The sequence below is a fragment of the Leptodactylus fuscus genome, chromosome 4, assembly GCF_031893055.1.
Source record: "Leptodactylus fuscus isolate aLepFus1 chromosome 4, aLepFus1.hap2, whole genome shotgun sequence".
Taxonomy (NCBI): domain Eukaryota; kingdom Metazoa; phylum Chordata; class Amphibia; order Anura; family Leptodactylidae; genus Leptodactylus; species Leptodactylus fuscus.
This window is the reverse complement of record NC_134268.1, coordinates 221663886-221681484: the sequence shown is the minus strand read 5'-3', so window position 1 is coordinate 221681484 and position 17599 is coordinate 221663886. Positions and strand designations below refer to the sequence as shown.

At 42.6% G+C, this 17599-nt stretch overlaps 1 protein-coding gene across 2 annotated transcripts in view; it reads left to right on the top strand.

Annotated features, from left to right (window-relative positions):
* Positions 1-2207: 2207 nt before the first annotated feature.
* LOC142199974 (pituitary adenylate cyclase-activating polypeptide type I receptor-like) overlaps positions 2208-17599 on the top strand; it is a 121088-nt gene continuing 105696 nt past the window's right edge. For both annotated transcript variants that reach the window (XM_075269918.1, XM_075269919.1), the window contains exon 1: positions 2208-2281. In XM_075269918.1, the coding sequence (XP_075126019.1) occupies positions 2231-2281 (51 nt within the window). In that variant the 5' untranslated portion in view covers positions 2208-2230. The remainder of the gene's footprint in view (positions 2282-17599) is intronic.

Below are 17599 nucleotides of genomic sequence, written 5' to 3'. Positions count from 1 at the left end.
CCCCCGGGGTGCCTTAGTCACTGGGCGTGGGAAACCCACTGATTTCGGCACATTGCTTGGCACTGGAATACACCTATTTGAGCACACCACTCCTTAATGCCTGGTTTTCCAGCATTGGAGAAATTTTTATAGATCCGGCGGTAAACCGGGCTCTGAATGGGCACTTTACCACTTGTTTAGTGTTTTTCTCACGTTTGTTTACACTCTGTCACCCTTTTTGTGTGTCTGACGAAGGGATGCTGTACCCTTTTGGGACGCTTCCTGACGATGTCTGGGGATGAGGCCTGTAATGGGTCTCTCCCCTCTGTCAGCTGACCTGTCCTGGGGAACCGGGGCAGGCGCAGACTTCTTTGCCTGAGCCAAGGAGTATCTCTGGTGGTGGCAGCCCGGAGAGAAACTTGGCGACTGGTTATCCTGAGTACCCCTGGTGGTGGCAGCCCGGGGGGAAACCGGATGTTGGTAGGGCCATCCTGCTCCGGCAGATGGTCCTTTCGGATACTCGACCTCACTCGGTCACCTTTTGGTCCTTGTGGGGAAGAGTTTAGTCAGGAACCTCCCTCCCCTTTAGGGGAAGGGTGCGTTTTTTGACAAGCATCCTGGGCACGTTTTTTTTAGTGTGGCACCCACACTTTTTTCGTGCACTTGGTGTTTTTTGATTGGCACATGCGGAGACCTTCGATAATAAAAATAAAAAAAAAAAAAAAAAAATGTCCCCTCACTTAGTATAATGTTCCCTCAGTGCCCTCACTTAGTATAATGTCCCCTCAGTGTCCTCACTTAGTATGATGTCCTCTCAGTGCCCTCACTTAGTATAATGTCCCCTCAGTGGCCTCACTTAGTATAATGTCCCCTCAGTGCCCTCACTTAGTATAATGTCCCCTCAGTGCCCTCACTTAGTATAATGTCCCCTCAGTGCCCTCACTTAGTATAATGCTCCCTCAGTGCCCTCACTTAGTATAATGTCCCCTCAGTGCCCTCACTTAGTATAATGTCCCCTCAGTGCCCTCACTTAGTATAATGTCCCCTCAGTGCCCTCACTTAGTATGATGTCCCTCAGTGCCCTCACTTAGTATAATGTCCCCTCAGTGCCCTCACTTAGTATGATGTCCCCTCAGTGCCCTCACTTAGTATAATGTCCCCTCAGTGCCCTCACTTAGTATAATGTCCCCTCAGTGCCCTCACTTAGTATGATGTCCCCTCACTTAGTATGATGTCCCCTCACTTAGTATGATGTCCCCTCACTTAGTATAATGTCCCCTCAGTGCCCTCACTTAGTATAATGTCCCCTCAGTGCCCTCACTTAGTATGATGTCCCCTCAGTGCCCTCACTTAGTATGATGTCCCCTCACTTAGTATGATGTCCCCTCACTTAGTATGATGTCCCCTCACTTAGTATAATGTCCCCTCAGTGCCCTCACTTAGTATAATGCTCCCTCAGTGCCCTCACTTAGTATAATGTCCCCTCAGTGCCCTCACTTAGTATAATGTCCCCTCAGTGCCCTCACTTAGTATAATGTCCCCTCAGTGACTCTTATTGCACCCCCCAGCTACAGCTGAAGCCTGAATGATGGGGCCCGGCGCTCATGGCTCGATGCTCCTCCATTGTATTCAACTTTATCAGCTTCCTACTAATACAGGTAGAGTGGAGCTCAGGACCCGCTGCCCTGATGGGACACCCCCCTAAATGTAGGACTGTTCTGCTCGATCTGGCATGTCTGAGGGGCCCGCTCTGTTATAGGGCCCGGTGTCCATCGCAGTGAGTTAGCGATTCCTTCCCCTTTGGTCCCGGCGGCGCTCTCTGTGCCTGAACACTGCTGTTTTTGTCTTCTCATGAAAAGTAAAGTAGAAGTTGTCGGAGGGTCGAGATAGTCCGGGTCAACGTTCTGCCATGTACTCAGGCAGCCTGTACCACCACTACATTACCTCTATAGTCAGGGCTTTTATGGCGTCTCCTTCACAAACACTTCTTCTGCTTTGACGGCTTTTCAAAAAGAAAAAAAAAAATCTCAATTTTCTGCAGTTCAATTTCAGTGCGGCCGTCATTTCCCAGGCAGAGCAGATTGTGTTGATGTCATTTTCACACTATTTCTTACCCTCGACTCTCTTCTTGTATTTGTTACAGAGGCCTGGACTGAAATCTGAAGAAATCTTTTGTCCAACAGATATATTTTTTTCTTTTCTTTTTGTTATTTACTGAGGACAGAACAGAAAAATTCAAGACAAGATAACAATGGAGATGATCATCAGGCTGTACTTACTGCTCACCGTGGCGTCATCACTGGTAGGTATCACCACCTCCTGTCTAATGCAACTTACTTCTCAGCTTTCCTGTGTAAACTGAGACAGAGCCAGCAGAGTCATCTCATTATCATTAGAATGTAGGTTTAGCAGAGTCATCTGATTATTATTACAGGCCTGGGTCAGAAGAACCATCTCATTATCATTAGACAAGAGGGTCAGCAGAGTCATCTCATAATTATTAGACAAGAGGATCAGTAGAGTCATCTCATTATGATTAAAGGAGAGGGTCAGTAGAGTCATCTCATTATTATTAGAGGAGAGAGTCAGTAGAATCATCTCATTAACATTAGAGGAGAGGGTCTGTAGACTCATCTCATTATCATTAGGGAAGAGGGTCATCAGAGTCACCTCATTATTATTAGAAGAGAGGGTCAGCAGAGTCATCTCATTATTATTAGATGAGAGGGTCAGTAGGATCATCTCATTATTATTAGACAAGAGGATCAGTGGAGTCATCTCATTATTATTAGACAAGAGGGTCAGTAGAGTCATCTCATTAATATTAGTGGAGAGGGTCAGTAGAGTCATCTCATTAATATTAGCGGAGAGGGTCAGTAGAGTCATCTCATTAACATTAGAGGAGAGGGTCTGTAGACTCATTATCATTAGAGAAGAGGGTCATCAGAGTCATCTCATTATTATTAGATGAGAGGGTCAGTAGGATCATCTCATTATCATTAGAGGAGAGGGTCAGCAGAGTCATATTTCATTATTATTAGAGAAGAGGGTCATCAGAGTCATCTCATTATTATTAGACAAGAGGATCAGTGGAGTCATCTCATTATTATTAGACGAGAGGGTCAGTAGAGTCATCTCATTAACATTAGAGCAGAGAGAGGGTCAGCAGAGTCAACTAATTATCATTAGAGTTATCTCATTATTCTTAGAGGAAATGGTCGCAGAGTCAAGTTTTTTCAATAGAGGGCAGGGTTAGCAGAGTCATATTGTTTTCTTTAGAGAAGAAGGTCAGTGGAGTCATCTCATTCTCATTAGAGAAGGTCAGGAGAGCCATCTCTTTATAATCAGATGTCTGGATCAGTAAAGTCATCTCATTATCATTAGGGGAGTGGGTCAGTAGAGTCATCTCATTATCACAAGAGGGCAGGGTCAGCAGAGTCATCTCCTTGTTTTTAGAGGGCAGGGTCAGCAGAGTCATGTCCTTGTCTTTAGAGGGCAGGTTCAGCAGAGTCATCTCCTTGTTTTTAGAGGGCAGGGTCAGCAGAGTCATCTCCTTGTTTTTAGAGGGCAGGGTCAGCAGAGTCATCTCCTTGTCTTTAGAGGGCAGGGTCAGCAGAGTCATCTCCTTGTCTTTAGAGGGCAGGATCAGCAGAGTCATCTCCTTGTCTTTAGAGGGCAGGGTCAGCAGAGTCATCTCATTATCATTTGAACACAAAAACTATGTTACTGTTGACAAACTCCAGTAGTTTAGGCAGGATAGCAACCCTTAGTACACTGTAGGTCATTAGGATGAGATTGGTGGCTCCAGCACCTTCATAAACAGGCGCACACTGGGCACCAAAATAGAAGTCTACATAATAAGAGAACTGGTTCAGAGTTCCTGTATAACTTTATTATAATAAATATTGGTTTGATGGCCCATTTTCTAGGGTTTATTAGAGGTCGGTGGACCCAAGAAAACTGAGTCCTAAAATGATAGGGCATGGAGTGAGGGTCATGGGTCATATAAAAGGAAGATTGAATAATTTAGGAAAACAATATCCAGGAAAACAAACAATTGCCACAACCAAAGTCCGGTCACCTCATAGAGACACCACCTGGAGCCCCCTCCTGCCCCCAATACTGTGCTCAGCAGTTCTCTTTGCCTTCCCTTCCCCCTCCGCCTGGTGCTGCAGCAATACCAGGGACTGCAGCGGCCTCCTCTCGGCTGGCTGATGTCTCTCTGCCTTGTTTTCGGGGCCGTGCCCTGCTGTTTTTCTTGTGGGCTTCCGCGCTGGATGTGCAGCAATGATATTTTGTTAACCTAAGCCTTCCTTACAAATAGTAGGACACATTCTTCCGAGTGCCATTCTTCTAGGTTGCAAAAGGCTCTCGAAAAACAAAGAAATTCGTGAGTCATAAATTTGGCTCCGTGTTGGGAGTGAATATTAAGCTCGACTGCAATGCAGGTGTTTTACCAGGCAGCGATAATTCACAGGGATCCGTTACCATAGATATTGCCTGTTTGTCTAACTCCGGGGAGAGGTGACGGCAGGACAGGTAGCGCTTGTTATACATCTGTTCAGACTGGTGTGCAGAAAAGGACGCATCCTCTGCAGTATGGGGGCTGCCAATAACAAAAATGGACACCGAGGGCTGTGTCAGAACATGCACCAGATCTGTCCATGGCAGTGTTGTCAGTAATCATGAGATCAGGGCTAGAAGCGGGGCCATAATACAAGCCAAGACCCAAATATAAAGCCCTGACCCCAATATAAAGCCATAGACATAATACAGAACCCTGACCCTGATATAAAGCCCTGACCCGAATATAAAGCCCTGACCCCAATATAAAGCCCTGACCCCAATATAAAGCCCTGACCCGAATATAAAGCCCTGACCCCAATATAAAGCCATAGACATAATACAGAACCCTGACCCTGATATAAAGCCCTGACCCGAATATAAAGCCCTGACCCGAATATAAAGCCCTGACCCCAATATAAAGCCCTGACCCGAATATAAAGCCCTGACCCCAATATAAAGCCATAGACATAATACAGAACCCTGACCCTGATATAAAGCCCTGACCCGAATATAAAGCCCTGACCCCAATATAAAGCCATAGACATAATACAGAACCCTGACCCTGATATAAAGCCCTGACCCCAATATAAAGCCCTGACCATAACACTACTAATCAGAGAAAACTCCTATACAGTGCAGAGAAACAAGCATGGGGCAACTACTGGTGGTACTTACTGTACATGCCCACAGGTATAGCATACATACTGAAGGTGGCATCACCAGAACAAATGTATCCAGGACAAAAGTATATGTATAGCAAGTCCAGAGCGCACAAACCTCTGCAAAAAAAATATACCGCAAACTACAACTATATGACTATTACTTAACTTGCATTTCCCCTTAAGTGCCAAACAGATATGTATAGGAGCAGTATTATAGTAGTTATATTCTTGTACATAGGAGGTAGTATTATAGTAGTTATATTCTTGTACATAGGAGTAGTATTATAGTAGTTATATTCTTGTACATAGGAGTAGTATTATAGTAGTTATATTCTTGTACATAGGGGGCAGTATTATAGTAGTTATATTCTTGTACATAGGAGGTAGTATTATAGTAGTTATATTCTTGTACATAGGAGTAGTATTATAGTAGTTATATTCTTGTACATAGGAGCAGTATTATAGTAGTTATATTCTTGTACATAGGAGCAGTATTATAGTAGTTATATTCTTGTACATAGGAGCAGTATTATAGTAGTTATATTCTTGTACATAGGAGCAGTATTATAGTAGTTATATTCTTGTACATAGGAGGCAGTATTATAGTAGTTATATTCTTGTACATAGGAGTAGTATTATAGTAGTTATATTCTTGTACATAGGGGGCAGTATTATAGTAGTTATATTCTTGTACATAGGGGGCAGTATTATAGTAGTTATATTCTTGTACATAGGAGTAGTATTATAGTAGTTATATTCTTGTACATAGGAGGTAGTATTATAGTAGTTATATTCTTGTACATAGGAGTAGTATTATAGTAGTTATATTCTTGTACATAGGAGCAGTATTATAGTAGTTATATTCTTGTACATAGGAGCAGTATTATAGTAGTTATATTCTTGTACATAGGAGCAGTATTATAGTAGTTATATTCTTGTACATAGGAGGCAGTATTATAGTAGTTATATTCTTGTACATAGGAGCAGTATTATAGTAGTTATATTCTTGTACATAGGAGCAGTATTATAGTAGTTATATTCTTGTACATAGGAGCAGTATTATAGTAGTTATATTCTTGTACATAGGAGGCAGTATTATAGTAGTTATATTCTTGTACATAGGAGTAGTATTATAGTAGTTATATTCTTGTACATAGGAGCAGTATTATAGTAGTTATATACTTGTACATAGGATCAGTATTATAGTAGTTATATTCTTGTACATAGGAGCAGTATTATAGTAGTTATATTCTTGTACATAGGAGTAGTATTATAGTAGTTATATTCTTGTACATAGGAGTAGTATTATAGTAGTTATATTCTTGTACATAGGAGGTAGTATTATAGTAGTTATATTCTTGTACATAGGAGTAGTATTATAGTAGTTATATTCTTGTACATAGGAGTAGTATTATAGTAGTTATATTCTTGTACATAGGAGTAGTATTATAGTAGTTATATTCTTGTACATAGGAGTAGTATTATAGTAGTTATATTCTTGTACATAGGAGCAGTATTATAGTAGTTATATTCTTGTATATAGGAGCAGTATTATAGTAGTTATATTCTTGTACATAGGAGGAAATATTATAGTAGTTATATTCTTGTACATAGGAGTAGTATTATAGTAGTTATATTCTTGTACATAGCAGTAGTATTATAGTAGTTATATTCTTGTATATAGGAGTAGTATTATAGTAGTTATATTCTTGTACATAGGAGCAGTATTATAGTAGTTATATTCTTGTACATAGAAGTAGTATTATAGTAGTTATATTCTTGTACATAGGAGCAGTATTATAGTAGTTATATTCTTGTACATAAGAGTAGTATTATAGTAGTTGTATTCTTGTACATAGGAGGTAGTATTATAGTAGTTATAATCTTGTACATAGGAGCAGTATTATAGTAGTTATATTCTTGTACATAGGAGTAGTATTATAGTAGTTATATTCTTGTACATAGGAGTAGTATTATAGTAGTTATATTCTTGTACATAGGAGGTAGTATTATAGTAGTTATATTCTTGTACATAGCAGCAGTATTATAGTAGTTATATTCTTGTACATAGGAGCAGTATTATAGTAGTTATATTCTTGTACATAGGAGTAGTATTATAGTAGTTATATTCTTGTACATAGGGGGCAGTATTATAGTAGTTATATTCTTGTACATAGGAGTAGTATTATAGTAGTTATATTCTTGTACATAGGAGCAGTATTATAGTAGTTATATTCTTGTACATAGGAGCAGTATTATAGTAGTTATATTCTTGTACATAAGAGTAGTATTATAGTAGTTGTATTCTTGTACATAGGAGGTAGTATTATAGTAGTTATATTCTTGTACATAGGAGTAGTATTATAGTAGTTATATTCTTGTACATAGGAGCAGTATTATAGTAGTTATATTCTTGTACATAGGAGCAGTATTATAGTAGTTATATTCTTGTACATAGGAGGCAGTATTATAGTAGTTATATTCTTGTACATAGGAGTAGTATTATAGTAGTTATATTCTTGTACATAGGAGCAGTATTATAGTAGTTATATACTTGTACATAGGATCAGTATTATAGTAGTTATATTCTTGTACATAGGAGCAGTATTATAGTAGTTATATTCTTGTACATAGGAGTAGTATTATAGTAGTTATATTCTTGTACATAGGAGTAGTATTATAGTAGTTATATTCTTGTACATAGGAGCAGTATTATAGTAGTTATATTCTTATACATAGGAGTAGTATTATAGTAGTTATATTCTTGTACATAGGAGTAGTATTATAGTAGTTATATTCTTGTACATAGTGGCAGTATTATAGTAGTTATATTCTTGTACATAGGAGTAGTATTATAGTAGTTATATTCTTGTACATAGGAGTAGTATTATAGTAGTTATATTCTTGTATATAGGAGTAGTATTATAGTAGTTATATTCTTGTACATAGCAGTAGTATTATAGAAGTTATATTCTTGTATATAGGAGTAGTATTATAGTAGATATATTCTTGTACATAGGAGCAGTATTATAGTAGTTATATTCTTGTACATAGAAGTAGTATTATAGTAGTTATATTCTTGTACATAGGAGCAGTATTATAGTAGTTATATTCTTGTACATAAGAGTAGTATTATAGTAGTTGTATTCTTGTACATAGGAGGTAGTATTATAGTAGTTATATTCTTGTACATAGGAGTAGTATTATAGTAGTTATATTCTTGTACATAGGAGTAGTATTATAGTAGTTATATTCTTGTACATAGGAGTAGTATTATAGTAGTTATATTCTTGTACATAGGAGTAGTATTATAGTAGTTGTATTCTTGTACATAGGAGGTAGTATTATAATAGTTATATTCTTGTACATAGGAGCAGTATTATAGTAGTTATATTCTTGTACATAGGAGCAGTATTATAGTAGTTATATTCTTGTACATAGGAGTAGTATTATAGTAGTTATATTCTTGTACATAGGAGTAGTATTATAGTAGTTATATTCTTGTACATAGGAGTAGTATTATAGTAGTTATATTCTTGTACATAGGAGGTAGTATTATATTAGTTATATTCTTGTACATAGGAGTAGTTTTATAGTAGTTATATTCTTGTACATAGGAGTAGTATTATAGTAGTTATATTCTTGTACATAGTGGCAGTATTATAGTAGTTATATTCTTGTACATAGGAGTAGTATTATAGTAGTTATATTCTTGTACATAGGAGTAGTATTATAGTAGTTATATTCTTGTATATAGGAGTAGTATTATAGTAGTTATATTCTTGTATATAGGAGTAGTATTATAGTAGTTATATTCTTGTACATAGGAGTAGTATTATAGTAGTTATATTCTTGTACATAGGAGGAAATATTATAGTAGTTATATTCTTGTATATAGGAGTAGTATTATAGTAGTTATATTCTTGTACATAGGAGGAAATATTATAGTAGTTATATTCTTGTATTTAGGAGTAGTATTATAGTAGTTATATTCTTGTACATAGGAGGAAATATTATAGTAGTTATATTCTTGTACATAGAAGTAGTATTATAGTAGTTATATTCTTGTACATAGGAGCAGTATTATAGTAGTTATATTCTTGTACATAAGAGTAGTATTATAGTAGTTGTATTCTTGTACATAGGAGGTAGTATTATAGTAGTTATATTCTTGTATATAGGAGTAGTATTATAGTAGTTATATTCTTGTACATAGGAGCAGTATTATAGTAGTTATATTCTTGTACATAGAAGTAGTATTATAGTAGTTATATTCTTGTACATAGGAGCAGTATTATAGTAGTTATATTCTTGTACATAAGAGTAGTATTATAGTAGTTGTATTCTTGTACATAGGAGGTAGTATTATAGTAGTTATAATCTTGTACATAGGAGCAGTATTATAGTAGTTATATTCTTGTACATAGGAGTAGTATTATAGTAGTTATATTCTTGTACATAGGAGTAGTATTATAGTAGTTATATTCTTGTACATAGGAGGTAGTATTATAGTAGTTATATTCTTGTACATAGGAGCAGTATTATAGTAGTTATATTCTTGTACATAGGAGCAGTATTATAGTAGTTATATTCTTGTACATAGGAGTAGTATTATAGTAGTTATATTCTTGTACATAGGAGTAGTATTATAGTAGTTATATTCTTGTACATAGGAGGTAGTATTATAGTAGTTATATTCTTGTACATAGGAGCAGTATTATAGTAGTTATATTCTTGTACATAGGAGCAGTATTATAGTAGTTATATTCTTGTACATAGGAGTAGTATTATAGTAGTTATATTCTTGTACATAGGAGCAGTATTATAGTAGTTATATTCTTGTACATAGGAGTAGTATTATAGTAGTTATATTCTTGTATATAGGAGTAGTATTATAGTAGTCATATTCTTGTACATAGGAGGAAATATTATAGTAGTTATATTCTTGTATATAGGAGGTAGTATTATAGTAGTTATATTCTTGTACATAGGAGTAGTATTATAGTAGTTATATTCTTGTACATAGAGTAGTATTATAGTAGTTATATCCTTGTACATAGGAGTAGTATTATAGTAGTTATATTCTTGTATATAGGAGTAGTATTATAGTAGTTATATTCTTGTACATAGGAGGTAGTATTATAGTAGTTATTAGAGATGAGCGAACACTAAAATGTTCGAGGTTCGAAATTCGAATCGAACAGCCGCTCACTGTTCGTGTGTTCGAACGGGTTTCGAACCCCATTATAGTCTATGGGGAACATATACTCGTTAAGGGGGAAACCCAAATCCGTGTCTGGAGGGTCACCAAGTCCACTATGACACCCCAGGAAATGATGCCAACACCTCTGGAATGACACTGGGACAGCAGGGGAAGCATGTCTGGGGGCATCTAACACACCAAAGACCCTCTATTACCCCAACATCACAGCCTAACAACTACACACTTTACACACTCAATACCACCTCTCTGACAGTAGGAAAACACCTTGAAACATGTGTATTTGGCACTTGCAGTGAGGAGAGCTTGTCACCAGCAGTGAATTTGGCCCTTGTAGTAAGTTGAGGTTGGCACCAACATTTGTTTTGAAAATCAGGGTGGATTGAGACTCTAACCAGCAGAGTTTGGACCAATTCATGGTGGAGGGAGCCTCTAAAAACCCCAGTTTGGACCAATTCATGGTGGAGGGAGCCTCTAAAAACCCCAGTTTGGACCAATTCATGGTGGAGGGAGCCTCTAAAAACCCCAGTTTGGACCAATTCATGGTGGAGGGAGCCTCTAAAAAACCCAGTTTGGACCAATTCATGGTGGAGGGAGCCTCTAAACAGCCCAGTTTGGACCAATTCATGGTGGAGGGAGCCGCTAAACAGCCCAGTTTGGGCAAATTCATGGTGGAGGGAGCCTCTAACCAGCCCAGTTTGGGCAAATTCATGGTGGAGGGAGCCTCTAAAAACCCCCGTTTGGACCAATTCATGGTGGAGGGAGCCTCTAAACAGCCCAGTTTGGGCAAATTCATGGTGGAGGGAGCCTCTAACCAGCCCAGTTTGGACCAATTCATGGTGGAGGGAGCCTCTAAAAACCCCAGTTTGGACCAATTCATGGTGGAGGGAGCCTCTAAAAACCCCAGTTTGGACCAATTCATGGTGGAGGGAGCCTCTAAAAACCCCAGTTTGGACCAATTCATGCTGGAGGGAGCCTCTAAACAGCCCAGTTTGGGCAAATTCATGGTGGAGGGAGCCTCTAAAAACCCCAGTTTGGACCAATTCATGGTGGAGGGAGCCTCTAAAAACCCCAATTTGGACCAATTCATGGTGGAGGGAGCCTCTAAACAGCCCAGTTTGGGCAAATTCATGGTGGAGGGAGCCTCTAAAAACCCCAGTTTGGACCAATTCATGGTGGAGGGAGCCTCTAAAAACCCCAGTTTGGACCAATTCATGGTGGAGGGAGCCTCTAAAAAACCCAGTTTGGACCAATTCATGGTGGAGGGAGCCTCTAAACAGCCCAGTTTGGGCAAATTCATGGTGGAGGGAGCCTCTAAAAACCCCAGTTTGGACCAATTCATGGTGGAGGGAGCCTCTAAAAACCCCAGTTTGGACCAATTCATGGTGGAGGGAGCCTCTAAACAGCCCAGTTTGGACCAATTCATGATGGAGGGAGCCTCTAAACAGCCCAGTTTGGACCAATTCATGGTGGAGGGAGCCTCTAAACAGCCCAGTTTGGACCAATTCATGGTGGAGGGAGCCTCTAAAAACCCCAGTTTGGACCAATTCATGGTGGAGGGAGCCTCTAAACAGCCCAGTTTGGACCAATTCATGGTGGAGGGAGCCTCTAAAAACCCCAGTTTGGACCAATTCATGGTGGAGGGAGCCTCTAAAAACCCCAGTTTGGACCAATTCATGGTGGAGGGGGCCTCTAAAAACCCCAGTTTGGACCAATTCATGATGGAGGGAGCCTCTAAACAGCCCAGTTTGGGCAAATTCATGGTGGAGGGAGCCTCTAAAAACCCCAGTTTGGACCAATTCATGGTGGAGGGAGCCTCTAAAAACCCCAGTTTGGACCAATTCATGGTGGAGGGAGCCTCTAAAAAACCCAGTTTGGACCAATTCATGGTGGAGGGAGCCTCTAAACAGCCCAGTTTGGTCAAATTCATGGTGGAGGGAGCCTCTAAAAACCCCAGTTTGGACCAATTCATGGTGGAGGGAGCCTCTAAACAGCCCAGTTTGGACCAATTCATGATGGAGGGAGCCTCTAAACAGCCCAGTTTGGACCAATTCATGGTGGAGGGAGCCTCTAAACAGCCCAGTTTGGACCAATTCATGGTGGAGGGAGCCTCTAAAAACCCCAGTTTGGACCAATTCATGGTGGAGGGAGCCTCTAAACAGCCCAGTTTGGACCAATTCATGGTGGAGGGAGCCTCTAAAAACCCCAGTTTGGACCAATTCATGGTGGAGGGAGCCTCTAAAAACCCCAGTTTGGACCAATTCATGGTGGAGGGGGCCTCTAAAAACCCCAGTTTGGACCAATTCATGATGGAGGGAGCCTCTAAACAGCCCAGTTTGGGCAAATTCATGGTGGAGGGAGCCTCTAAACAGCCCAGTTTGGACCAATTCATGGTGGAGGGAGCCTCTAAAAACCCCAGTTTGGACCAATTCATGGTGGAGGGAGCCTCTAAAAACCCCATTTTGGTCCAATTCATGGTGGAGGGAGCCTCTAAACAGCCCAGTTTGGACCAATTCATGGTGGAGGGAGCCTCTAAAAACCCCAGTTTGGACCAATTCATGGTGGAGGGAGCCTCTAAACAGCCCAGTTTGGACCAATTCATGGTGGAGGGAGCCTCTAAAAACCCCAGTTTGGACCAATTCATGGTGGAGGGAGCCTCTAAAAACCCCAGTTTGGACCAATTCATGGTGGAGGGAGCCTCTAAAAACCCCAGTTTGGACCAATTCATGGTGGAGGGAGCCTCTAAACAGCCCAGTTTGGGCAAATTCATGGTGGAGGGAGCCTCTAAAAACCCCCAGTTTGGACCAATTCATGGTGGAGGGAGCCTCTAAAAACCCCAGTTTGGACCAATTCATGGTGGAGGGAGCCTCTAAACAGCCCAGTTTGGGCAAATTCATGGTGGAGGGAGCCTCTAAACAGCCCAGTTTGGGCAAATTCATGGTGGAGGGAGCCTCTAAAAACCCCAGTTTGGACCAATTCATGGTGGAGGGAGCCTCTAAAAACCCCAGTTTGGACCAATTCATGGTGGAGGGAGCCTCTAAAAACACCCAGTTTGGACCAATTCATGATGGAGGGAGCCTCTAAACAGCCCAGTTTGGGCAAATTCATGGTGGAGGGAGCCTCTAAAAACCCCCAGTTTGGACCAATTCATGGTGGAGGGAGCCTCTAAAAACCCCAGTTTGGACCAATTCATGGTGGAGGGAGCCTCTAAACAGCTCAGTTTGGGCAAATTCATGGTGGAGGGAGCCTCTAAAAACCCCAGTTTGGACCAATTCATGGTGGAGGGAGCCTCTAAAAACCCCAGTTTGGACCAATTCATGGTGGAGGGAGCCTCTAAAAACGCCAGTTTGGACCAATTCATGATGGAGGGAGCCTCTAAACAGCCCAGTTTGGGCAAATTCATGGTGGAGGGAGCCTCTAAACAGCCCAGTTTGGACCAATTCATGGTGGAGGGAGCCTCTAAAAACCCCAGTTTGGACCAATTCATGGTGGAGGGAGCCTCTAAACAGCCCAGTTTGGACCAATTCATGGTGGAGGGAGCCTCTAAAAACCCCAGTTTGGACCAATTCATGGTGGAGGGAGCCTCTAAAAACCCCAGTTTGGACCAATTCATGGTGGAGGGAGCCTCTAAAAACCCCAGTTTGGACCAATTCATGGTGGAGGGAGCCTCTAAAAACCCCAGTTTGGACCAATTCATGGTGGAGGGAGCCTCTAAAAACCCCAGTTTGGACCAATTCATGATGGAGGGAGCCTCTAAACAGCCCAGTTTGGACCAATTCATGGTGGAGAGAGCCTCTAAAAACCCCAGTTTGGACCAATTCATGGTGGAGGGAGCCTCTAAACAGGCCAGTTTGGGCAAATTCATGGTGGAGGGAGCCTCTAAACAGCCCAGTTTGGACCAATTCATGGTGGAGGGAGCCTCTAAAAACCCCAGTTTGGACCAATTCATGGTGGAGGGAGCCTCTAAACAGCCCAGTTTGGACCAATTCATGGTGGAGGGAGCCTCTAAAAACCCCAGTTTGGACCAATTCATGGTGGAGGGAGCCTCTAAAAACCCCAGTTTGGACCAATTCATGATGGAGGGAGCCTCTAAACAGCCCAGTTTGGGCAAATTCATGGTGGAGGGAGCCTCTAAAAACCCCCAGTTTGGACCAATTCATGGTGGTAGGGAGCCTCTAAAAACCCCTGTTTGGACCAATTCATGGTGGAGGGAGCCTCTAAACAGCTCAGTTTGGGCAAATTCATGGTGGAGGGAGCCTCTAAAAACCCCAGTTTGGACCAATTCATGGTGGAGGGAGCCTCTAAAAACCCCAGTTTGGACCAATTCATGGTGGAGGGAGCCTCTAAAAACCCCAGTTTGGACCAATTCATGATGGAGGGAGCCTCTAAACAGCCCAGTTTGGGCAAATTCATGGTGGAGGGAGCCTCTAAACAGCCCAGTTTGGACCAATTCATGGTGGAGGGAGCCTCTAAAAACCCCAGTTTGGACCAATTCATGGTGGAGGGAGCCTCTAAAAACCCCAGTTTGGACCAATTCATGGTGGAGGGAGCCTCTAAACAGCCCAGTTTGGGCAAATTCATGGTGGAGGGAGCCTCTAAAAACCCCCAGTTTGGACCAATTCATGGTGGAGGGAGCCTCTAAAAACCCCCAGTTTGGACCAATTCATGGTGGAGGGAGCCTCTAAACAGCCCAGTTTGGACCAATTCATGGTGGAGGGAGCCTCTAAAAACCCCAGTTTGGACCAATTCATGGTGGAGGGAGCCTCTAAACAGCCCAGTTTGGGCAAATTCATGGTGGAGGGAGCCTCTAAAAACCCCCAGTTTGGACCAATTCATGGTGGAGGGAGCCTCTAAAAACCCCAGTTTGGACCAATTCATGGTGGAGGGAGCCTCTAAACAGGCCAGTGTGGGCAAATTCATGGTGGAGGGAGCCTCTAAACAGCCCAGTTTAGGCAAATTCATGGTGGAGGGAGCCTCTAACCAGCCCAGTTTGGACCAATTCATGGTGGAGGGAGCCTCTAAAAACCCCAGTTTGGACCAATTCATGGTGGAGGGAGCCTCTAAACAGCCCAGTTTGGACCAATTCATGGTGGAGGGAGCCTCTAAAAACCCCAGTTTGGACCAATTCATGGTGGAGGGAGCCTCTAAACAGCCCAGTTTGGACCAATTCATGGTGGAGGGAGCCTCTAAAAACCCCAGTTTGGACCAATTCATGGTGGAGGGAGCCTCTAAAAACCCCAGTTTGGACCAATTCATGATGGAGGGAGCCTCTAAACAGCCCAGTTTGGACCAATTCATGGTGGAGAGAGCCTCTAAAAACCCCAGTATGGACCAATTCATGGTGGAGGGAGCCTCTAAACAGGCCAGTTTGGGCAAATTCATGGTGGAGGGAGCCTCTAAACAGGCCAGTTTGGGCAAATTCATGGTGGAGGGAGCCTCTAACCAGCCCAGTTTGGACCAATTCATGGTGGAGGGAGCCTCTAAAAACCCCAGTTTGGACCAATTCATGGTGGAGGGAGCCTCTAAACAGCCCAGTTTGGACCAATTCATGGTGGAGGGAGCCGCTAAACAGCCCAGTTTGGACCAATTCATGGTGGAGGGAGCCTCTAACCAGCAGAGTTGGTGGAAATCAGGGTGGAGGGAGCCTCTAACCAGCAGAGTTGTGGGAAAGCAGGGTGGAGGGAGCCTCTAACCAGCAGAGTTGGTGGAAATCAGGGTGGAGGGAGCCTCTAACCAGCAGAGTTGTGGGAAATCAGGGTGGAGGGAGCCTCTAACCAGCAGAGTTAGTGGAAATCAGGGTGGAGGGAGCCTAGTATTAGCAGAATTGTGCAACGCTTATGGTGGATGAGTATGAGGATGCGGAGGAATTGGAGAGGTTGAGTACAGACATGGAGTTTCATGTTGGGGTGCTTTACACAGGTGGGCACAAAAATGACGGCTCTACCCAGTGGTGGTTCATTTTTATCAAAGTGAGCCGGTCGGCACTCTCAGCTGACAGACGGGTGCGCTTGTCAGTGATGATGCCACCGGCTGCACTGAACACCCTCTCAGATAGGACGCTGGCGGCAGGACAGGACAGCACCTCCAAGGCATATAGGGCAAGTTCAAGCCACAGGTCCAACTTCGACACCCAATACGTGTAGGGCGCAGAGGGGTCGGAGAGGACAGGGCTGTGGTCGGAAAGGTATTCCCGCAACATGCGCCTATACTTCTCACGCCTGGTGACACTAGGACCCTCCGTGGCGGCACTTTGGCGAGGGGGTGCCATCAAGGTGTCCCAGACCTTAGACAGTGTGCCCCTCGTTTGTGTGGACCGGTGAGCACTTGGTTGCCTACTGGAGGAACTGCCCTCCCTGCCGCCAACGTCACATGCTGGAAACATCTCCATCATATTCTGCACCAATTGCCTGTGGCAAGCATTGATGCGATTGGCCCTCCCCTCTACCGGAATAAAAGACGAGATGTTGTTTTTATACCGGGGGTCAAGGATAGCAAAGATCCAGTACTGGTTGTCCTCCATGATTTTGACAATACGCTTGTCGGTTGTAAAGCACCCCAACATGAACTCAGCCATGTCTGCCACAGTGTTAGTTGGCATGACTCCTCTGGCCCCACCGGAAAGTTCAATCTCCATTTCCTCCTCATCCTCCATGTCTACCCATCCGCGCTGCAACAATGGGACGATTCGAAGTTGCCCGGAAGCCTCCTGTATCACCATCACATCATCGGACAACTCTTCTTCCTCCTCCTCCTCCTCCTCCTCCTCCTCCTCCATTAAACGCAGTGAAGCGGACAGATGTGTGGACCTACTCTCCAGCTGTGACGGATCGGATGCTATCCCTAACTCCTCTGTGTGATCTGAGTTATCCCTGATGTCAATCAGGGATTCTCTCAGAACACACAAGAGCGGGATTGTAAGGCTCACCATCGCATCCTCAGAGCTCACCCTCCTTGTGGACTCCTCAAAGACCCGTAGGATGTCACAAAGGTCTCTCATCCATGGCCACTCATGGATGAGAAACTGAGGCAGCTGACTTTGTGGCACCCTAGGGTTTTGTAGCTGGTATTCCATCAAAGGTCTCTGCTGCTCAACCACTCTATTCAACATCTGAAACGTTGAGTTCCAGCGTGTGGGGACGTCGCACAAAAGCCGGTGTTGTGGCACATGCAG